The sequence below is a fragment of the Seriola aureovittata genome, chromosome 15, assembly GCF_021018895.1.
Source record: "Seriola aureovittata isolate HTS-2021-v1 ecotype China chromosome 15, ASM2101889v1, whole genome shotgun sequence".
Lineage (NCBI taxonomy): Eukaryota > Metazoa > Chordata > Actinopteri > Carangiformes > Carangidae > Seriola > Seriola aureovittata.
Window position 1 is genome coordinate 18,768,019 of NC_079378.1, and position 23,667 is coordinate 18,791,685.

General features: G+C 40.6%; 1 protein-coding gene across 1 annotated transcript; it reads left to right on the plus strand.

The window, feature by feature from the left end:
• The first annotated feature begins 226 nt into the window (after nt 1-226).
• On the plus strand, nt 227-19,899 carry hyou1 (hypoxia up-regulated 1). Its single transcript, XM_056397318.1, has 24 exons — nt 227-420; nt 1,614-1,689; nt 1,846-1,939; nt 2,133-2,211; nt 2,371-2,525; nt 2,800-2,876; nt 2,981-3,162; nt 4,000-4,115; nt 8,441-8,627; nt 8,810-8,944; nt 10,050-10,132; nt 10,325-10,457; nt 10,689-10,873; nt 11,084-11,222; nt 11,697-11,754; nt 12,953-13,029; nt 13,257-13,415; nt 13,584-13,750; nt 13,845-13,932; nt 14,806-15,062; nt 15,598-15,682; nt 16,104-16,365; nt 16,479-16,586; nt 18,324-19,899. The coding sequence occupies exons 2-24, from the start codon at nt 1,620-1,622 to the stop codon at nt 18,371-18,373; spliced, it is 2,946 nt and encodes a 981-aa protein (XP_056253293.1). The 5' UTR covers nt 227-420; nt 1,614-1,619; the 3' UTR covers nt 18,374-19,899.
• The last annotated feature ends 3,768 nt before the right edge of the window (nt 19,900-23,667 follow it).

The window sequence follows — 23,667 nt, forward strand, 5'->3', positions numbered from 1 at the left end:
TTTAATTTGAGACTGTAATTTACAGCAATCTGTGATATATAAACGCATTATATTGTTACTCCGATCCCTATTCTCGTCTGATCTCTATTTTCAATTTGCTATCCGGTCAAAAATAACTGTTGAAGTCAGTGTGTTAGTCTACCGGGTTGTTTTGTTCTTAAGCGCTAACCGGATACAGTATATCCGGTTGTAGCTAGCTTGATGGCAGTTTTGTTTCCAGCAGCGGCTTGAGTGGATCCAATGAGGTGACGCCGCGTTCCGGGCCCGACCGCTGAAAGCAAGCCGGTGATAAGGGGAACCAAAAAAAACTACCAAGCGTGACAACAAAGAGGCTCTGAATCAAGTCAAATCCAGGAAACTGCTCTGAGAAGCCGCTGACACTGTTAGTAGCCCCTTCACACTTTGATTGCCAGCGGAAAGGTAAGTTCATGCTATAGCATTGTGTCTGTCATGCTTTCCTATTGATGGTTGTCTGACAGTGAGCTAGCTAACAGGAGGTGTCAACTTATTTCAGTGCTGTTTCCTCCAGTGTAACAGTGCTAGCTTGTTAATTGGAAAAGTCCACAGATGGCACACATTGTCCAGTTGTCTATGAATTGAAGGGTTACTGGTAAACTGTGTCACGCTAAACTATAACTGTTGTATCTAACTTGGCTATTTGATAACATACATACAGCAACTTATCATTTGACCAGTTCATATAAGTGATTTCCAGAAGCTAAAGGTCTCATGCTTTTTTAAAATCAGGAGGGTTTGAGCTGTGCATCCATTTTGCATTCATGCGTCATTGCCTCACCGGGGGCTGGAAGTTTCTATGTAGATTGTCTGCTGTTCTCTCCTTTTAACGTGAAACACAAACAGTGTTGTGATTTCTGATGTACTCTGTCTGAATGTTAAGCTCCGGTTCCTGTTTACATTTACACTATGTTTAAAAACAATCAAACAAACAAAAAACATAGCCTATACCTCCCTTGAGTGCAGAGTTTGTTCCCTTGTAAATGTCAAAGCTTTAGCAACATCTAAGCTTGACAGTGGCATTAATGCCACGTGTTTGGATCTGTGCACACCTATGTGGGTGGGACCAGGTGCATTAGATGCTTGGCATGTCCCTGGGCAAAGGCCATAATAATACCTGGCAATGGCACTCGTGAATTAATCACAGCCTCATTAGCACCAAAGAGCCACGAGGAAACATTAAGAGTGACTGGACATTTATCAGAATACTGAGTATGATGCAACTGTCCCCGTTTCTAGTTGTGGTGAACGCTCTGAAGAGATCAAGCTCGGGTTTAGAAACAAATAGAACAGGTTTGACTTTTCAGGTGGGAGGTCATCTTGTTCCTCAAGTTGCACCTGCCACGCAGTGAGTGAGAAAGACCACTGGATACAAAGCTGCTGCGCAGGTGTATATCCAAGGTTAAAGGATAGACTTAAAAAAAAAAAATGTTTGGTGTTAAAATGGTGTTTGATGAAGGACCTGCAAATGAAATATCAAATTTAAGATTTTTTTTAGTTTTTTTTTAGTTTTTTTTTTTAAGTAAGGACATTCTGTGAACATTCATTCAGTTGATTATATTATTTAAACATAATGTTTCACGTGTTCATCTTTCTAGCTCACCATGGGGAGGAGGAAGCTGCTGCTGGCTGCTCTTTTCTGCTTGGTTCTGGCAATGTTGCCTCATCACACAGGTAATGTGATCCACCTACTTAAGGAGACGCATAACTTACATGAAGCACTGATTATAGTGGTGAGCAGTGCAATGCTGGTGAACACATACAGTTACTATAGATCAGTTGTGTATCAGGATCCTCTGCCTCACCAGCTTCATGTCTTTGTGTTCACAGTGACTGTAGCTGTCATGTCGGTCGACCTGGGCAGTGAGTGGATGAAAATGGCGATAGTGAAACCTGGTGTGCCAATGGAGATTGTTCTCAACAAGTGAGTGTAACTGAGTGTTTGTCTTCTTCATGGTGCAGTGAGTGTACACACCTGGTTTGGATATTGGAGGAAGTATAACTGAGGGAAATGGCCAAATTAATATTAATATATTAATATGTAATATAATATTAATTAATACAGTGTGAAATTACATTTCAGATTTGAATACGATGTCTGTTGTCTTTTTCTTCAGGGAATCGAGGAGGAAAACACCCACAGTTGTATGTCTTAAAGAAAATGAAAGACTTTTTGGAGACAATGCACTAGGAGTGGTATGACTTCTATTTAAATATTATTTTAATACTAAATTGCGCTTAATGTGATGAATATCATTTTCTCAGTCAATGTATACTTTAAACGGTCAAATCACCTCAAAGTAATACAGATCTTTTCCTTGTATGTTATTAATGGTCATATTGTTTACATTTCAGTCTGTGAAGAACCCCAGAACTGTTTATAGACATCTCCAAAGCATCCTGGGCAAAAAGCTGAATAACCCCCAAGTGGCTCTCTACCAGAAACGTTTTCCTGAGCACCAGCTGCAGGAGGACCCAGTGAGAGGCACGGTTTACTTTAAAAACTCAGAGTGAGTCTTTTTTATTTGTCCCCTACTTCACATTTTAGTTTCTCATCATACAATAAATACATACATGAAATCTTTTATCCATTCATTTGTCATATTCAGTCTTAAACATGATTCCCCTGACATCGCAAGTCACAGGGTCGATTTGTTCATTATTTAGGTGCTACATGCTATATACATTAATATGCTATCGGGCAAAGACTGACAAGTTAGACAAAAACACAGCACTGGTCTAGACAGAGGCATCTAACCTGGCTCTCTGCTCTTTTTCTTCCAGAGAAATGCAGTACACACCTGAGGAGCTCCTTGGGATGATGCTCAATTATTCTCGTGTGCTGGCTCAGGACTTTGCAGGTCAGTTGGCTCAAGGACAAAGATGTATCATTGAGTGACCATTTTTTTTAAAAATGTCAAGCATATTCATTTCTTTTTTTCATCCTAATCTCTCCAATTCCCAGAACAACCAATCAAAGATGCAGTGATCACCATCCCAGCCTTTTTCAACCAGGCAGAGCGCAGGGCAGTCCTGCAGGCTGCACAGATGGCAGGTCTAAAGGTTCTTCAGCTCATCAATGACAACACAGCTGTGGCCTTGAACTACGGGGTCTTCAGGAGGAAAGATATTGATAACACAGCTAAGGTGCACTTGGCATTACTCCTAAATACTTAAGAATCTGTTTGGTTATATTCTATTGTCAACAATGGACTAGTCTATTTTGTAGTCAACAAATCCCACGTGCAGACCCAAACTAACAATGAATGTATCCTACTCATAAGTATTATGTTTGTATTCAAAGTCTGGTGTAGCATCTTCTTCCTCTGAGCCTCAGAACACCATTGTTTCCAGAAACAGTTAAAATCACATAATTGAGCCACACTGTTGCTCTGGGTGACATGTTCCTTCATCACCAACATACTGTTGTTAATTTTGACTCAGTCCCAAACACACCATCATGCTGCCCAAAATACTCAACAGAGCACCAAATATGTGTTAATCCACCGCTGAAAATAGTCCCTGAATAAATGCGCCATTTCCTTCTCTTTGAGTAAAGTTTAATTTAAAAACAGTGACCAGCTTTTGTAGCAAATAACTGAGCCTTTTTTTTTAATTAAACAAAATATGTGTGAGGCTTTTTAAAATTTTTTATTTATTTATTTATTTTTTAAAGATTTACATCTTGAGTTGGAACTAATGGGCTTGGAGCTCAAACAAAGTCACAAAGTGTTGAGAGACAGATTAACAAATTGTTGGTTTTGGTCTTTTCAAGGGATTTGTTGACAATAACAAAAATGTAGATTAATGCCAGCTTTACCCTTAATTATACTTTATAGTCATTTACTGGAGTAACCGATAAGAGGCTGTTATTCAACGTTGTTCTCACTGTGAAAAACAGCTTCATGTTTAGAGCTGTCTGTAACTGTAAGACAACAAACTTAACTACAGAACTGCTAAACATCTGATCTTGTTCCCTTTCAGAATGTGATGTTTTATGATATGGGCTCAGGCAGCACCACCGCGACCATCGTCACTTATCAAACAGTCAAAACCAAGGAGTCTGGCACCCAGCCCCAGTTACAGATCCGAGGTGTTGGGTGAGTCCACTGATCCTTGAAGTGAGAATGTTTCAGCAAAGTATTTGTTCTGTGTGATGGTACACATTGGCAGCCTCTCACTGTCGGGCCTGTTGTCTCCAAGGTTTTGAAATATATAAAAACTGATGTGAAGATAAACAATGCGGCAGTTTTAGACGTATTTCAAAGACTATTCTGTTAATAAATACATACAAAAATTATATGATGAAATAAATAGTCATATCAGTAAATAGTGTAAAATATATACATGAACTAGCAAACTGGTAAATAATTTAGTAAACTTTTTAAAATTTGTAGGAGTTAATTTTTTTTTTTTTTTAATTTTTCGTATAGACATTTTAATTAAAAATGCCCTTTTTTTCCAAAGTTTATACTTATTTCGTAAATTCATGACAGTGGAGTTGTTGCTGCTGGCTCATTCCTTGGACAGCTCATGTCTCCATCCTCTTAGCAGGCTAGACAACTGACATCAAAATGTGTGAACCACGGTTGACTACAACACAAATGCAGAGCTAAATCCAAATCAACCAACTAGAGGCTGCTGTAAATAATCATTAATAATCATTGTGCAGCTGCTGAATCGGCTACCTAGCTGGTTAGTCCAGAATTATCTTGGCAGCATTTTGGTTGCAAAGCTGCTCCTTGAACTGTAGACCTTTTTTATACAGCATGTGGAAATGTTGCGCCTGTATTCTGCCTCACTGTTTTGTGTAAAAGGTACAAACACGGAATGGAGGGGGCATTGTTGTTCCCCTTTTATGCCACCAGTTGAGGTAATCAGTCAAAATTATGTCTGTGTCTATAGCTGTCATGTTAGGACAGACACCCAATCCTCGTCACCCTGCTGAATCTGCAATACCAGCATGTACATATGATACATGACTGTCAATTTCAAAGCCCTCCTAGAAAATTTAGATCTCACTGAGCATGCCAATGAGCCCACACACAAGGCTGTGGCATTGTTAATGTCTTGGTGACTGGTATCACTGTGTCTGATCACCTCTGTGCATGTTTCGACACATGCCTGCCAGTAAAAAAAAAACCCAAAAAAAACAACCAAAAGTTGCAGTTCGCAAGCGATTTATAGACACTGTAGCGCAACTTAAATTCTCAGAGTTAGCAAGCCACTCCAATATAATTGGTACAAATGATTCATTAAATGAGATGGTTTATTCATTTAACAACAACTTGGTCTACATCCTAAAGCTTGTGGCCTCGGTGAAGGTGAAAAAGAAATATTGCAGCAAACTATCACCTTGGATAACAAACTCGATTCATAATTAAAGAGATCATGTAGAGCTGAGAGAGAGAGAGCCGAGAGAAAATCACAGAAATCTCAACTAGTAATCTATTACAATATTTACAAGAATCAAAAAATGTCTCTTCTGTAAAATTAAGACTGGGGAATATTTTACAGTTATTAAAACTAAATTCATTATTTTTGAAATGTAATGCCATTATAAAGTAATGTTTCATAATAATAGAGTTTTAATAACTCATAATGCAGGGTTTTTAATGCTGCGATTATATTTTCATTGTCTCTCCAGCCACTGCGGGTCAAAGCCACTCACTCTATGCTTTTCAGAACATCTGGGAAGGTGAATAACAACTGATGTTAAAATCATGTAAACGTCGGCTTTGATACACTCGTTAATACACTCCTAAAGACTTGGTACTCTCGCCTTGACTCCTCTCTTGCTCTCTGATCCTTCCACTTGTGGCTGAGAAGTACACACTTCTACTTTCAGTCCTGACACATTAACTGTATCTCGTCAGTAACATGAATTAACTTTTTTTCCCATATTAGAAGAACTAATGATGTCTGCACTGTTTCACCTGTCCTCGCGATTCTCCTCCTCGCGAACTCTCTTTTTAAAATAATGTGTGATGTGAGACATTTCTGCAAAAAAAAACATACACAATGGGATGTAACGTTAATTTAGGGAAACTTTTCAAGAAGCTGGGTGTGCTTGGATGTAAAAGAGATAATATTCATCTGTAGGGTTGCCACCTGAACAATGGCGGCAACTGGTTTAGTTTTACCTGATATTACATTATTCACAGCGCTTTGAGGACATAACATGAATGAAAATACGGGACAAATTACCTCCCGTATTGATTCAAATCCTCCGAGTACCGAGAAAACAAGTAGTAGAAATTTGTCGGGAGACAGAGGCGGCACGAAATTTGACGAGGCGACGGCCTCCCAATTCTCTGTGTAGGAAAAACCCTGATAATGTATTGGTTCTTACTTTCATAGCATTTTTCATCCATATGATAATCAGTTTCATAATGTATTATTTATATAATACATTATGTATTTATATTTATATAAATAAAAGAGTGGAAAGAACAAGGAGAAGTTCCAGGAACAGTCAGAGCAGCAGGGGTCAGAGGTCAGGTTTGAGTGCTGCAGGTTTGCTGACATGACTTGAAAACACGAGTTGACTTTTCTGAACCTTGTGCTTTCTAAAGGTATTCACTGTGTCTGGAGCGTTCATCAAAATGAAATCCCCTTATACTGAGTGTTATTGTCAGTATCTGTACAGGATTTTATCTGTGATACAAACAGATACATGTCAAATTGGAAAACTCTAACCAGCGCTAGTTTCTACCTCAAACACCTGCTTTGTGTTGGTCATAAACGGTTTCATTCTGGTTTCAGGAGACACTGAGCACACTTTTCAAATTTAAAAACATTCTGTTTTAAAGCTCTGTTATGCTTCACTCAGGCCTCCACCTACATCCTCGTCATCTTCACTGTGTCAGCTAATGCAGGAATCAGGAGGTTGCTAGCCTGTGAGTCAGTCATAGTAACATCCTCCAGCAGATAATACTAGCTTAAAGCCTCAATGTGAGAGAAGCAGTAGACCAGAAGCATTCACATATTGATTGACAGCCATTTGCTCCCACCCCTGACTTTGGCCCTCTCTGATTGGTTAAAACGTTGGGAGGGAATACCTCTGCCCTGCTGCCAGGCAGTTCAGTGATTGACAGAAGCCCCTGACAGCACCTCATTAAGATCTGTTTTAGAGGATATTCAACGGAAAAAAGTTAGACTGACCCATTATGAGATTCTCTGGGAGATTCTTTCCGATAACTGGGAGTCATGGACCATATATCATATTAAGATTCCAGCATGCTGCTTTTTCTCCCTCCTCATCCTCCCTGAAACTCACAACAGGAAGATGCACATGTCGACATATCGATTTCCAGCTAGAGTGAAGTCAGTGAGCTGACAGAAGAAGCAGAAGATAGGTAGCCTCCCACGTCTTTCGCTGGCATCAACATATTAGTTAGAGCCTTATCTGTACTGTAGACCAGTCTTATTTGGCTTTAGTGTCTTGACTATGCTCATTTGGTTTAGTTGTGCAACATGAAATATTTTTTTCAATGTTTAAAAAAAAAGCAATCGCGCAACCAAAACATGATGCACTCAGACTCTTCAAAGTCTTTTTGTCCTGCCAAAGCCGAGAGCAAAAGAACCATTAGTCTGAAGAAGATAAGATTTAAAAATATCAAATTAACTCCCAATAAGGTCAATCTGCTAGAAATGCTTAATATGTATAATTTTTGTATGTAGGTTTATTTTCCTATAAAAGGTGACAGTCTTTTTATTTCTAATCATCTCTGTGAGTCTAAAGCTCCAGTGATGGTGTAGTGTAAAATCATCTGAGGGAAGTGATCCCCTGATCTGAAAATATGATATTTATTGCTTGTCACTATGTGGACAGATCAGTGATTCCAATGAAAAGTTATCCAGCTACCCCCCCACCCCACCCCACCCACACACACACACACACACACACACACACACACACACACACACACACACACACACATTAATCTGTGGGGGGCGTGGCCAGACATTGCTACATCTTTGCTGATCTTTTTTTCATGAATTGTTCAGTATGTACAATTTGCTAAGATAAACAAAAGTCTCACATCTTCTCTGACCGGGTCCTCTTAATATGCAGTAAGAGCTGGTGTGGTAATGTAATCCCTGCAGCGCACCAGGTTTTGTTTGGCTTTTCTTGATAGGTGAGTGCTGTAATGTTTCATCCTGTCTGAGCCATCAAAGCTCTCAAAGTATCCACATCAGATATCCACAGATAAGGATTAGAGATGCTTCATGTGGGTGTGTTTATCCTTTAGTGTCTTTGATTAGAAAGGCCAGTGAATGCTTCCAGCTCTTGATTGTCAGCTGATTTAGAAAAAAAAAAGAAGAAGACAGAACCACATTTTAAACCACCTGTATCACTCCTCAGAAATACTTCCTAAGCGTCCATGCAAACTGAGGTGTGCTTCTCTTGCTCCGGCTCTAGGTTTGACCGAGGGTTGGGGGGTTTTGAGATGGACCTCAGACTCCGGGACCACCTGGCCAAACTGTTCAACGAGCAGAAGAAGAGCAAGAAAGATGTTAGGGAGAACCACAGAGCCATGGCCAAACTCCTCAAAGAGGCTCAGAGGCTCAAGACGGTGCTCAGTGCAAATGTGGACTTCATGGCCCAGGTGGGTGCAGTGATGTGAACCTTCAGCTGAAGACAAGACTGATTTTAAATCTTAAATTCATTGTTTCAAAGCCTCAGAAATGTTGCACTTTGTTGGAATTTCTATGAGAAATCATATCATACCATATGTTCTCAGTACCATTACAGTGAAAACACTTTTTTTTTTTTTTTTTTTTTTTGCAGGTGGAAGGTTTGATGGATGACATTGATTTCAAAGCCAAGGTGACCAGGACAGCGTTTGAAGAGTTGTGTGCTGATCTCTTTGAAAGAGTTCCTCGCCCGGTGCAAGATGCCCTCGCTGCTGCAGAGATGAAGCTGGTCGGTATTCTCTGGTCGTCTTGGTCGTCTCACTTGACAGAATAAGATGAAACTTTAATGACCCCTGTGTGCAGATTTGGCTGCTTGTCGCTGTAGACATAGGAAATAGATTAGACTAGAAGAAGAAGAAAGAACATAATATCTACTAGACTATAGGTTCCTATATAGTAATGATATGCTGTTGTTTTTCAGTCCACCATTTATTGAAGTTATGACCTTTATTACAACAGTTTTGAACATTGTCACCTGGTGGAAGTTTTAAATTATATATATATATTATATTTTATATATTCTGCCGCATTGAAAAATCCAGAATTTCTGAATATGCAAAATTAGTTCATTTCAAAAGAGTAACTGTTGGACACAAGCAGTTGTCTGCAACAACTGACTTCCAGACTAGCTGTGAAATCATAAAACACACAGGTACGTTCAGGTGTGAGACTTGAAACCTTGAGACTGAAAACAGCTGTTTAGTGTCAAACTGCATTAAGCACAATGAAAATCAAACATCATGGGAACAATAAGTGAAGCACATTTGTTTGTGTGACGGGGGAATTTAAAATCTTTAATAGCTGCAAAACTTTTTCTTTTTTATCATGGGCCTGAATCGCTTAGAAGTTTTAAAGATATAAGTCAGGAAATAGGAGCAGTTAGAGTCGTCACTCTGCTGCCCGTTACTTCATTTGAAATACTATGGATTGAGATTGTGCCTATTGGGCCTTTATTCTTATTTGTTGTTGTTACTGACTTGTTTATTTTCCTTTTGATTAATTAAACAGAATGGTCATGAAAAAATACATAGAAAATGTTAAAATATGACAAAACTGTGAAGTGACGGATTGGAAAACAAATGGCCATTATTAGTAGAAGTGGGCTTTTTGATTATCTGTGTCTTTAAATACAAATCATCAGCTGAACACATTTCACCCACTGAAGTGAAAAATGTTTCCAAAGCCATATTCATGATAGCAAATTGAGGTCATTTTCCATTTGAAGGTGGAGACTGATGAAGTGCTATTGTCGGGCAAAATCATTTTTGTAAGTGTCAATTAGTATTCATCTGTAACACTGCTGTGATGCTGAGTTCTTATCCTTCTGCCAACAGGATGAAATAGAGCAGGTGATTTTAGTAGGTGGTGCCACTCGTGTCCCCAAAGTCCAAGAAGTGCTACTCAAAGCTGTGGAGAAGTAAGTGTAAATACAGAGATGCTGCTCTGATTTGAATAACTTTCACTTTTGATGCAAATAAAGAATAACATTCTTCCACAACTTTGATTCCACATTACTTTGTCACTGACTTGGAGAAAATTGAGCTTTAGTTCTGCAGTTGTGGTTGGATCGAGAAGACTTGCAGCTGTAATTGTGTGTTTTTCCTTGCAGAGAGGAGCTGGGGAAGAACATCAATGCAGATGAGGCAGCAGCAATGGGTGCCGTGTACCAGGCTGCTGCCCTCAGCAAGGCCTTCAAGGTCAAACCTTTCCTGGTCCGAGATGCAGCTGTCTTCCCCATTCAGGTCAGTGCAGGTTGTTCGCTGCTGATTCATGCTGCTGGAGATGAATTTAAATGACATCACTTTAGAAAATCATAGATGAAAGTTTTGTCTTTGCTCATAGATGGACTATATTAATCCCTCATGTGTACACTGTTATGAAGGATATTTGTGCAGTACTAAAATCAATGCATTGTTTGCTGTTGCAAAATTATATAAAAATGAACGCTGACCACATGTAATATATTCCATCAGGTGGAGTTTACCCGAGAGACGGAGGAGGAGGGGGTCAAAACCTTGAAACACAACAAGCGTATCCTCTTCCAGAGGATGGCGCCCTACCCCCAGCGCAAGGTCATCACATTCAACCGTTACAGTGATGATTTTGCTTTCGACATCAACTACGGCGACCTCAGCTTCCTGAGTCAGGAGGATCTCAGGTTGGATGGCTGCTTCTTTTCCTCCTTGAGCTCTTGAGAAAGTGTTTTTCAGAACAAAAATGTAGTCAGTTCAACTGTGTTTATGACATTTCTGTTAAGGTTGAATGTGTGATCCTTCCCAGTTGTCGCTTTGACCCACATTCCCTCGTGATTTAAATATATTTGAATGTAAGACCTGTTTTCCCTTTCCCTGTTGGTCGTGTTTTGTAGTGTGTTTGGCTCTCTGAACCTGACCACAGTTAAACTGTCTGGAGTGGGCAGCAGCTTTCAGAAACACACAGACGCAGAGTCAAAAGGCATCAAAGCCCATTTCAACATGGATGAAAGTGGAGTGCTCCTGCTGGATCGGGTCAGTTCCACTTTTCCATTGATGCAGCTTCTTTATTGAACACTCGCAGTCAAACCGGTGAAAGTGTCAGAGTGGCTAAACAACAGCACATCTCCTCTGTTTGATGTTAGTTGCCTCAGCTGTAAAATGAAAGACATTGTATAAGGATAATGGGTTAAATTCCTTTCTGTTATGTAAGACATACTGGTTGACACTTTGAGTGGGTCTTTCCTGGTTGCCATGGAGGTCAGTGATGCTTATTCAACCAAAGCCAAAAAAAACTGACTCCAAGTAAATGTGCTTTACTCAGAGGAGATTAATAACAGTGAAAACCAAACATCTGAGGATTTATGAATCAAATAATAACATGCACAACTTCCATGGCAAACATTTCAAACAAACTGTTTATTGTTTTATTAAATTCTTGAATAATCACAGAATCAAAATGTTTTCATTTGTACCAATCAATCAAATACTCTTAATTTTCATTCACAGGTGGAGTCTGTCTTTGAGACAATCGTGGAGGAGATGGAAGAGGAGTCAACATTGACTAGTAGGTTTTGCAAACACACATTTATAAGCTTAGCCCAGTGTGAGAAGAGTGGCACTTCAGGCTTTTTTTATTTTTTTTTTTTGTGGAGGCGACTGTGTGGTGTTTTTCTGACTTTGAAATTTGCTTTGTCCATCTGTGTGATATTGGGTTCCCAGTCCAGAGCGCACTGTGCACAGGTGGGAGGAGAGAGAGCAAACGGGTAGTTCACTAAGGGAGTTATTTTTTAGTAAGTTTTTGCTATTGTTACATAGCTAACGTTAGCAATCAACTGCTGTAATCTTACCAGTCTAGAGGAAATGTTGAAAATTTAGCATCAAACTTTATTCCTTTCCTCGCCAAGAGCTGTGTCCAGTGGGTGGAAAGCAATGCCAATTTTAATTCTTGTTTCTATGATGTCTTTTTCCTCTACTGAAGATGGCACGCTAACCAGTTTTCTAATAGCAACTCACTGTGGTCTCCAATCTGCCCTGAATACGCAGCGCTGCTCAGAGGACGTATTATAACCTCCTGTCTTGTTAACGTGACAAAGGTCTGAAGTTCTTGTTGAATGACAATCACCACGACCCGCTGCACTCAGCGGCAGAGAAAACTTACAAATAGTCCATTTTTTAAATGAGGCAGTGCAAAGCGAGGTTTTGGTATTTTGTTGGAAATTAGATCTTAGACGTGGTTCTGAAACATCTGTTTGTGACACGAAGTCACTCTGTCAACAATAGAAAACTAAATACATTGGAGAAAATGCTAAACAATTATTGAATAATAGTTAAACTGAAAACTGTTTTTTAAATTAGTATAAAATAATGTGTATATATTAATAATGTGTTTAAAGCAGGAATGTTGTTATGGCTTTCTGCATTGATCTGTTAAGTGATTCCTATAGTGTCAGTCGTCTACAGCTGATTTATAGTGAAATTCTGACGGCTGCAGGGCACATATGTTGATAGATCTACAGCCTCTGATTTCAGCATCAAGAGTGCTGTGTAATTACACACGGTGCCATTACCTCGATTAAATTAAATCACCTGAAAACTGAAACCATACACACTTGTAGTCTCCTTGTTCATGTGGGAGACATGAGAGTACTGGGCTTATTAATCTTGTTGTCTTCCTGCTGATTCATGCCACACTAAAACCTGTTATAGTATAAATGACTTATCATTACATAACTGAGCCGACACTTGTTGCATCTGTTTTTCAGAACTGGGTAACACAATTTCCACCTTGTTTGGAGGAGGATCCTCAGAACCTGCCCCAAATGTAACTGAACCTGTCCAGGTAATTGCAGCTGTATTCCTGGAACAACACAGTGTCCCAATGAATTAATATGTTTTTAAGAAAATACAGTAAAGCCAGTATGAACTCCAGATTTTACATTCGCGATACATTGCCTTGTCTCCATACCATGGCTGTTTATTAACAGTTTTACAACTAACTGTCTGTGGCATTGCTCGCACATGGCCTGAGACTGTAGCCAACATTGTTCCCTGATTTGTCATGTCCAGGATGAGGAGGAAGTGCCTCCAGAGTCAGGAAAGGACGACAAGGACGAGGCCCAAAAGGATGAGGCTGCCAAGGAGAAGCAGGACAATTCAGAGAAAAGTGCAAGTGAAGAGAAAAACCAGGAGAAGACAGAGGAGTCAGGCAGCAAGACTGATGCCAAAGTAAGATTTGTCACACGTAATCTCTCTGAGAAACACTCGCAGAGCTCACATACATCGTCTGTCTGTGATTCAAAATTTTGCACAGAATTTGGTGAATTTGAAAATCTATGTATGAATGAGACAAGTGTCTATTTGGTATTGAAAGTAATGATATCCCTGCTGTTGAAGGAGGAAAATGATGGAGAGAAAGCTGGAAGTGTGGAGGCAGATAAGGATTTGGAGAAGAAGGCAAAACCTCAGAAAAAGACCAAGATTTCTGAAGACATCACAGTGGAACTTGTCATCAATGACATCGCTGATCCCACCGCAGATGATGTCACTTCCTCTCAAAAAAAGTGAAGCAGCAATTTTCATTTCTTTTCAGCTTTTGTGTTGTTTTTTTGATTATCCGTTGTGATCACTAAAACTTTGGGCTTTGTATCTTTTCAGGCTGCAGGATTTGACAGACAGAGACCTGGCCAAACACGAGAGGGAAAAGACACTTAACAGTCTGGAGGCTTTTATCTTTGAGACACAGGTAAGCAACAGAAGCTTTTTTTTTTTTTAGAATTTTTTTTATCTGACCTTGTTTTTAAATAAGGACATTAGATTTGCTGTTGACACTTAGAGGGCATAAAAGCCAACATTATTCCTAGATATTAAATCATTTAACACAGTGGTCCCCAACCACTGGGTCGTGTACCGGACCACGGCATATTCACTACCGGGCCACAGAGAAGGACTAATTAATTAAATTTTGTTTTTAACCGGTAAAATACTACAGTTGCCTATTTAGGGCTGCCGTGGTTAGTTGTCATGTGGTCGGTCACTATTGACCACCATATGTTTATTTTCTATTTATCATTTATGGTCGCACTGCTTCTCTGTCCTCTACTCTCTGAGTGAGGTGGGGCTGCACTCAGTACACACACACACACACACACACACACACACACACACACACAGAGCAAACAGCCGAACAGAGAGGCTGCGCTGGACATAGAACCAGGTGAAGTAAAGATAACTGAAGATTGCTGCAGTAGAGGACAACTATCAATGAACTTTACTGTAAGTGCCATAAAAGGTAAAAGGCCAATAAGAACTTTATCAAACAACAAGCAACAAACAGAAAAGAGATATTTTCATCTATTTGTCTGCTGTCTCACGGTATCTTTTGCACAACAACATCACACTGGTTAAGCTAGTCGCGAATTGATATAGCCTTGTAATAATAGCGAATTATTACGGCAACTGGTCCGTGATAAATTTTGTCCTCCTGAAAACACTCCATGGTGTAAAAAAAGGTTGGGGACTGCTCATTTAACGTAAAGGTGCAACCAAAAAATAACATGTCACCAATGCCCCCTCCCAAAAACACACAATACTTTACTTCACAATATGATTTCTCCAGGACAAGCTGTACCAGGACGATTACCAGCTGGTGGTGTCGGAGGAGGAGAAGGAGCAGATCTCTGCTAAGCTGACAGAGACATCGGAGTGGATGGATGAGGATGGTTACACAGCCACCACCAAGCAGCTGAGAGAGAAGCTGTCTCAGTTGAAGAGCCTGTGCAAGGACATGTTTTTCAGGGTGGAGGAGAGACGCAAGTGGCCGGACCGCCTGGCCGCTCTGGAGAGCATGCTCAACACCTCCAGCTTCTTTCTAAGGTGAGTGTGAAGAAGCTGGAGATGTGAGGACTTGGTGTGTATGTCCACATTAAGCAGGTTCAATTTGTGGATATGCCAAACTAAGACACTGAGCTTTAAAACTGGGGCTGTGTGTTAGTTCAGTTCAGGAGGGCTTTCTGTCACCTCTAACTTTTTCTGAGATCCATCATTTAAAATGTCAGAATAGACTAACACAGAGCAGAGCTGCTGTCATGAGCTTGGATTTATGTTGATTTTTACAGAGTAACTGGCCGTGTGTGTTTGTGTGTGTGTGTGTAGCTGCCCACTCACAGTTGACTGTGTGGTAATAAAGTTATTTGTCCAGCTTTCTCTCTCATTTCAAATGTCGATAAAGCTGATGCTGTAGCCGTTCAAGTATTGAACACATTTCACTGTGGACAGAGGTCTCTACATAAATGACCAAGAAATGCTGCATGGATTCAAGTCTTTCTCACAAAAACAATTTAAAACTTTAAGCAGCCTAACACGATGTAGCATAATAGTATTGTAGTAATAGTTTTTTTTTCTTTTACAGGAGTGCCAAACTGATTCCAGAAGATGACCAGATCTTCACTGAGGTTGAGCTGAATATGTTGGAAAAAGTCATCAATGAAACAACGGTAGGTCGTGTTAGCATTAATGCTGTCACACTGTCTTCACACTACTGAGCGCTACTGGACAAGTGTCACCGAGTTCATTTGGTTTCCTGAAAGTTACGATGTTCTTAGTCTTACAACTCAGTAACAGATTGAAAAATAGAAATTAAATCAGCACAGGGTGAGAGATCCTGACTTTTGGTCTTTTAGTATGGGTTAAATTCTGAAAATGCTGGATCCCAGATTTTCCGTAACGCAACTCGATGGCATCTTTCTTTAGACCCTCTTTGCCTGGTAAATACACACTTCTCTCAAACCTCATGTACCCAGATCTTAGAAGCTGAGATAACCCTGATGACATCATGAGACTGTTTTTACAGGCTGGTTAGCTCTGCTTGTGTCTAGTAAACTGATCCTCGTGTTTTCGAATCTCTGTCTGCTCCAGATGTGGAAGAATGAGACATTGGCAGAGCAGGAGAAACGCTCTCCAAAAGAACGGCCAATCCTACTGTCCAAAGACATCGAGTCCAAGCTGGCTCTGCTGGATCGCGAGGTCAACTACTTGCTGAACAAGGCCAAGTTTGCCAAGCCAAAGGCTAAAGCCAAAGCCAAGAACAGCACCAGCTCAGATAAAAGCAGCAAGGCCAACAGCACTGCTGAGGAGAAAGTTATCCTTCCCACAGAGGAGAGCACAGACACAAAGAGTGGTGAGTCGATAAAACATGACACACGCATGGCAATTATTCTTCCACTGTGAACATGAGAAAAGAATTGGAGCTGTAATAGGAAAATAACAAGCACCTTTTTCATTCAAACACAGAAAGCCCAGAGGAGGTGCAGCCGGGCGATGCCCCGCCCACCGAGGAGAGCACTGGTCACATAAACTCAGACAGCCAATCGCAGCCCACAGAAGAAACGACAACCACAGGTCGGTCTACCACACCTGTTGCCGATAATGCCGGAGAACTTTAGGGGACGGTAAAATAATTGGAACACATTAAATGTGGTCTAGTGCAACACTAAACTACAGGCTCAGAAATCACCACTGAGCTGAATGAACTCCCCACTGACACACACACACACACACACACACACACACACACACACACACACACACACACACTGTCAACACAAATGGACCATTGTATCACTGCAGAGTAATAATAGAAGTCCAAGTCCTGAGGCCTGTACTACAAAGCAAGTTCAACATACCCAGGATAACTTTTACTTATCTGGGCTAACTGAACCTAACATTGACCATCCTGGATAGCCTGTACTACAGAGCTGGTTATCAACTGGCTGAGTTAACAGAGTTGTTAATTACAAGCAACATCATCAGAACCACATATAATGTACGTCATATGATATGAGAAGAAACGCTGATACTTCCTGCAGTTATTGTCTCATGTTTTTCTGTGCTGCAGTGATGGAAGAAGAATAAAAGCATCATCACTGTCAGAAATCCTGTCAGGTTAAAGAATCTTTGTTCAATTAAAATGGAACTGTAATAGTTATGATATATTTATTTAGTGTGACAAACCCTCCATGCAAGCTCTGTTTTACAACCAGAGTGGACACATGCAAGGTGTGGAACAGCAAAATGTTTCCCCTGATTTATAAAAATGTCTACTGCTCGTTATTATTTATCACTTAATTGTAGTCTTGTCAGTCAGTCTTTTGTTCCCTTCGGGATCCTGTAGGAATGATGACTCAGTTTTTCCAGCTATCTTATTTGTCAGTAGTTTGGCTGTTGACAGGTTTTGATCTGATCCCCTGAAGTTAACCTGTGCCAGAGCATGTTAAGAGTTCAGTGTAAGTTACCACGGTGATTTATCCCGGTAACAAGTGAACCACTGTTGTAGGAGTGAAAACCCAGGGTTAAACCAGAAGTTACTTCGATAACCATAAATCCTACTTTGTAGTAGTTCTTCATTCATTGTGTAGAGTGTGCCAACACAAATATCTCTATTTTGGTCACATGATTTGTAATTAACTCCAGCTGCTGCTGCAATAAGCTTTAAAAGCCTTACACCTCTCGCTGATCGTGTTCTGAGCAAGCCTGTGGACGTCACAATGTGTTTTTGGTCATGCACAAACTATGTTGATTTGTACAGCAACTTTGGAGATGTGTACATGGATTTTAGTTAGTTTGTAAAGTTAGTTTGTAATCATTGTAGAAAGTGAAATTTGATCAGGTCCAAATAATAACATTTTAACAAAAACTAAACTATCATGAAACTGGCCAGAATGTGATGGTGTGTTTCTGTGGTGATACCTGTTAAAAAGTAATGAATCCTGCATAATAATGTAATGTCATTTATTAAAAGGTTGCATTACAGTCTCGTCTCATCCAAAGGAGCATTTCTTTTACATTCTTGCAAGTTACTAGATCATTTGGTTTCACTGGGTTAAGAAGGCAGCAGTCTGCTACTTGCTGTGACATCATAGGAGTATTTGAACATGATGAGACGACAAACCAGGTCTGCGTCTTTCCCTCTTACTCTCAGCTAAGGCTTTTTCAAGCGTCGGTAAACGTGTGCTCGAGTTACTCGCCGCTTGTAGTCGGAGAACTAGAAAGTATATGCTTTTCTGTCCTAATGAACAGATGTGATGTTATGTCACATACATTCACTTCATTTTTTTCCGTCTCTGTCCTCATTTGCAGGACCTGTGGAGAAGGCCCAACCTGAAAACCGAATAGAGGATGAATTATAACAGCTGGAACTGGGGGAAAAAAAATCACTCTATTTATTGACAGTGTATAAATGTTCAAGTTCATTCTCGCTCTGTTTTTTTTTTTTTTTCCATTTGGGTTTTCTTTTCTCTTTCTTTTTGTTTTATTTTGTTTATGGTGCCCCGTTTGTTGAACTGCTGGAAGCTAAATGGAAAAGGATAGGAGACCACTCACCTTGCTCCCCCTCTGTCTCCTGTGCCGTTCATCTCTTCTGTCTTTTAATGGAGAAAGAACCAAAATAACCCTCTCGATCCAACAAATGATCTGATTGACGCCGATACAGAAGGAGGTGTAAGCTGTGCATGGCCATATTGAAATAACTATAGACATTTGACAAGGGTGAGTGCTGTTCTACTCATCATTCAACTTGTCATTCATAATTTTTTCATTTCCTGCTTTGTCCTCTGCCCTGTATCCTCAACCATGGTGTGTAGTTGTGAAGTTAGTATTTGTCGCAACACCTGCCCTCCCTTTTACTCACATTTCATGGGAACTGAGTAAGTGCACTGGAAACTTCAGGAGGAATCTCCATTGATAGATGATAGATTGATAGATTTTTTTTTTTTTTTTTTTTCAACCTCTAATGTTTAATATGCCATATACATTGTAGGGAAATTTGTTGAAAAAGTGGAAGCAAATCTCATGTACAGTTTATTTAAAACTGTATTGTGACTAGAGTCAGTTGGTAAGAATCTTTAATCTGGTGACTCCTGACTATAAATCTGTCCTCACAGTTATTGCTGGGGCAGCATGATACACTAATGGAAGTTGTACTATAATTAGTGACTGGATAACTCAAAATCATTGTGTCAAATCAGATTAAATTCTACTAAAAACAAGTCAGCCACAAGAAGGATAGGATAATATACATGACCAGAAATGCTGAAGCTGGATCTACTTGGTTGATAACACAACTACTGAAGATGTGTCCTTCAGTGATGTCACTTACATTTCTATTTTCTTTAGTTTGCTCTCTTGATGGAAGTTGTTTTCTGGTGAACGTCCAATATTACACAGTCCCAGAAGTTCATACTCCCCACCAGCATTTAGAGTTTTCTTTTACTTCCTGACTGAACAGAATCATGCTTACCTCAAAAAAGAAGCACATGCTTGGGTCCATAATGTAGCCATTAGTGTCTGTGACTGACTGCTCAGGTTCTCCCGTGCAGACTGAGAACTAGTTATAAAACTGAATTGCCCAATAGCTATACATATATGCTAAACATCACAGAAGAGGTGGTGTGTTAGCGTTGTCACCGTTCTTGACCTCGACATGCCCTGTGGTGCCGACTCTTGCTGAGATGTTGGCTCCATTTTTTTTCCCCCATCAGAACAGGAAGGGGTTATGGACTCTGGATTAGAAGGGTGGGTGAGTTTTGTGCTACTGTGTTTGCAGCACTCTGGATTATTTGAAGGTGGAACGGAAAAATACAAACAAAGCCAAGAAAGGAAGACACAAAAAAATGTTGTGTTTCTAAACTGTTAATAAAAAATCCTTTTTTTTGTTTTTAAGTTGTCAGCATTTGTGCCTGCACACATCTGTCCTGTTGAAGTGCTGTTGAGCAAAAATACTGCTGTTCTTTAGACATGCACTGCACTCAGAAAGTCTTCAGTCCCATTCACACAGTTTAAATTCTTTTTTTTCCCTCATCAATCTTCACTCAATAACACAAATTTACATAAGTATTCAGACACTTCGCTATAACTTATTTCTCTTGATCATCTCTGAAATGTTTCTACACATTGATTGGAGTCCACCTGTGGCAAATTCAGCTGATTGGACATGATTTGGAAAGACACACACCTCACTCTATATAAGGTCTCACAGCTGACGATGCACATCAGAGCCAAAAACCAAACCATGAGGAGGAAGGAGCTGCCTACAGAAATAAATAGCTAGAAGGCTGTATTGATGGTTCCCAAGAGCACAGTGGCCTCCATCATTCTTAAATGTAAGACATTTGGAACAACCAGAGCTCTTCCTAGAGCTGGCCACCTGGACTAGGAAGGGCCTTGGTAACAGAGGTGACCAAGAACCTGATGGGCACTGGCTGAGCTCCAAAGAGTCTGTGTGGAGATGGATGAACTTGAAGAAGGATAACCATCACTGCAGCACTCCACTGATCTGGGCTTTATGGCAGAGTGGCCAGACAGAAGTGTCTCCTGAGTGACAGTTGCAAAAAAAAAAAAAAGCACCTAAAGGATTTTTAGTGTTTAGCGTCAGTTCTAAGCATCATGTCCGGAGGAAACTGGGTGCTGCTCCGTGAAGCACCGTGGTGGCGGCATCAGGGTGTGGGAGTGTTTTTCAGCAGCAAGGATAGAGGGAGACTGGTCACAGTTGAGGAAAAAACAGAGCAGAGTACAGAGATATCCTTAATGAGAACCTGGGCCAGAGCACAGGGCATCTCTGGAGACCTGAAACTGGCTACAGTACCCATCCAGCCTGACAGGGCCTGAGAGGATGAAAGAAAAGAGAAGTGAGAGAGACGAAAGTCCCCAAATCCAAGTCTGCCAAGCTTGTTGCATCATAACCAAGAAGACTTGAGGATGAAGGGTCTGAATACTTATGTCAATGTGATATTTCAGTTTTTGATTAATAAATTTGCAAAAATGAGGGGGGGGGGGCATGTTTTCTCTTTGTTATAATGGGTTATTTAGTGTGCAGAAAAAAATGCAGATTTATCCAATTAAAATAGGAGGGGACTGAAGCTATTGTTCCATCACAGGGAAAATGCAATCCAGTGACCTGCAGTCCTGTCAGAGAATGAGGCCTAATGTCATCTTGTGTCCAATAATCAGCTAAGGTCCACTTTTCACTCACTTTGCCATGAACAAGCAGCAGTGGAGTATGGAGAAGGTTGATGAACTAATGAGAAACAGCTGTGATGAACTGCCTCACACACCTTGGCGGCTCTGGATTGGCAGACAGACGCTGTGCTTTTTAAATTGATTATGGACAGGTGTGCGAGGAGGCGGTGAAGAAAGACAATCGGGGGAACGAGGACGCGGGGCTGGAGACAAGGTTGGAGTATCGGACGGAGGCTGCTCGATCGGTACGTTCTGCTGCAGGAACACGGGCCGACAGAGCGAGGGTTCGGTCCAGGACGAGGTACCAGACGAACCACTGCGGGACGAGCCAGACAGAAGTGAATAGACTTGGTTCATCGCCCACTACACGTGATCCAGCAGAGCTGCAGGGCCAAGCAGAGGAGCCGCCGGCCACATTTTTCGTCTGACGCTTATCTGGTAGTAACTCATCATCCAATTTGTTTACCAAGCTTTGGTAGACAGCGAACTACCAAGATTTTGGTAGACAAATGGGTTTGTATTCATACCACTTCACTATTCATACCTTTTCATCTCCCTTTGTAACTGATGCCGAGGCACCTTTTCCTTGCTATTTCGTGGTTTGATCACTTGGTAGCTTCTGCAGTACTTTGTTGACCCAGCTCTTCATTACTTTACCAGTCAAGTCCCCTGCTTCTAAAGGATATACCGACAGCTTCCATGGTTGTACAAAACCAATGACTGTAAACTTTTATATCAAGATGCAAATGGGCAATCAGTGCCTCTTTGCCTAAATCCTGGTAGATGTGTGGTAGGACTGCTTGGTGTGTGCAGGTAGAAACAATGCTGGGGAGACAGAACGATTTTGTGGGTCGATCAGAAATCTAATGAGGTTTCTTGTTTACTCAGATGTAAAGAAGTTGTGTGCTGATTGGTCCTATCTAATATATGCTCTGCAGCCTCGTGTAGAAAAGGTAGGCCATAGGTTACTGTTTTGTTTGATTAAACGTAGGCCTATCACTAATAAGATAAAATGATTTAACCCTTTAGAAAATTCAGCCTTTCGCTTTCCCTCCAGTTTGAGCCCCGGATTTAGCGTGGTAAAAAAATATTTTGGTATGGTAGGATGGTTATTCCCTTTTGAGGTATTTTTGCCGTTCGTGTATGTGTTAATGATTTTCACCATGTTTTCCTGAAGTGCCAGACTGCTGCTTTGTCTGGCCCCCTTGCTTTGCTTGCCTGTGCCAATTCATCTACATGGTCTGGCCTCACTTGCTTTGCTTTGTTGGAGCCAGTGCGCCCATATTGCCTGGTTTCACTGGCCTATCCCCTAAGGGTGACTAAACCATAGTTTTTGTGAACAGGAACCAACCGAAATTCACGCTTTATTTTGTTTTATTTACTTTCAGGCAGCAGGATGAGCTGTGGGGAGTATGTGTGGGCTCCACCTTGCATGCAGTGTGGTAAGCTTAGTGGTGGTGGTCATTTGCGTGTCTTGTAGATTTGTTTCTGCTTGCAGTGAGTTGCAGTGTTAGCGAGCACCAGGTGATCACGTTGTGGTCTCTATTGGGGTATTCGACAGAATCTCCCCACAGTGAGTACGTTGTCTGATTTATTGTGACTCATAAATACCACCTTTAACCCATACTGGAGTCTGTAACTTTTTAGCTGTTACTGTTTTAGCTATTTATTAGATTTGTTGAATAAAACTTTTTCTGGACTTAACCTTGTTCTCTTTTGCTCTCCAGGGCTGCAGCTGCAGTATCAAATTTTTAAATAAATATTTCTAGTAGTGAACTGAACACACGTTTCTGCTCTCCTTGAACCTGTAAATGTGTATTGTGTCGATACGTATGAAGTTGCGGCCTTTCATGACCTATTGGGTTATATAAATACCATTGGTCTCAAACTGTGTTCTGTCACACACACAAGAACTATTTATACTCTTGTAAACTGATAGTTTGAGAAGATTTGTGAAGAAACTATGTGCCCTTACTTTTACATCTTCTTTTCTGAATGAACAGTAATAAAATCACAATGTCCTCAAATGAGTAATTCATATTTATACTTATTACTATTGCTAAATATTGTCAAATTTGCATGCCATATCAAACTACAAACATTAGAGTATAAATAATCAAGTTTTAGCCATAAAATTTGATGAGGTTTTGTACCCTGTCCACTTCTGTTGGGATCGGCTGTAGGGTGACTTGGCTGAGATGGCTGCCATCTTGTTTTTACATTAGGTGTGTTGTGCGTTTGCTACCACTAGTTGGTGGCAAAGGTGTCTGAGGGCAACGGGTCTACGTTAAGCAGAATAAAGTATAAGGTGCAGCAATGTGGAGGTGAAGCATGTCCTCATATGAGGATTCAGGGCCTCAGGAGGTTAAACATGACAGTGAGTTCAGTGAATTTCAGCGGCCTCCCCAGTCTCCAGATCTGAATCCAGTAGAGTACCTTTGGGATGTAGTGGAGCAGGAGATAGGCA

Coding starts and splice junctions, on each gene's coding strand:
- hyou1 (XM_056397318.1), top strand. CDS start 1,620: ATGGGGAGGAGGAAGCTGCTGCTGGCTGCTCTTTTCTGCTTGGTTCTG. Junction 2,877..2,980: donor GCTGGCTCAGGACTTTGCAG/GTCAGTTGGCTC, acceptor TCCAATTCCCAG/AACAACCAATCAAAGATGCA. Junction 16,587..18,323: donor AGAAGAAACGACAACCACAG/GTCGGTCTACCA, acceptor CCTCATTTGCAG/GACCTGTGGAGAAGGCCCAA.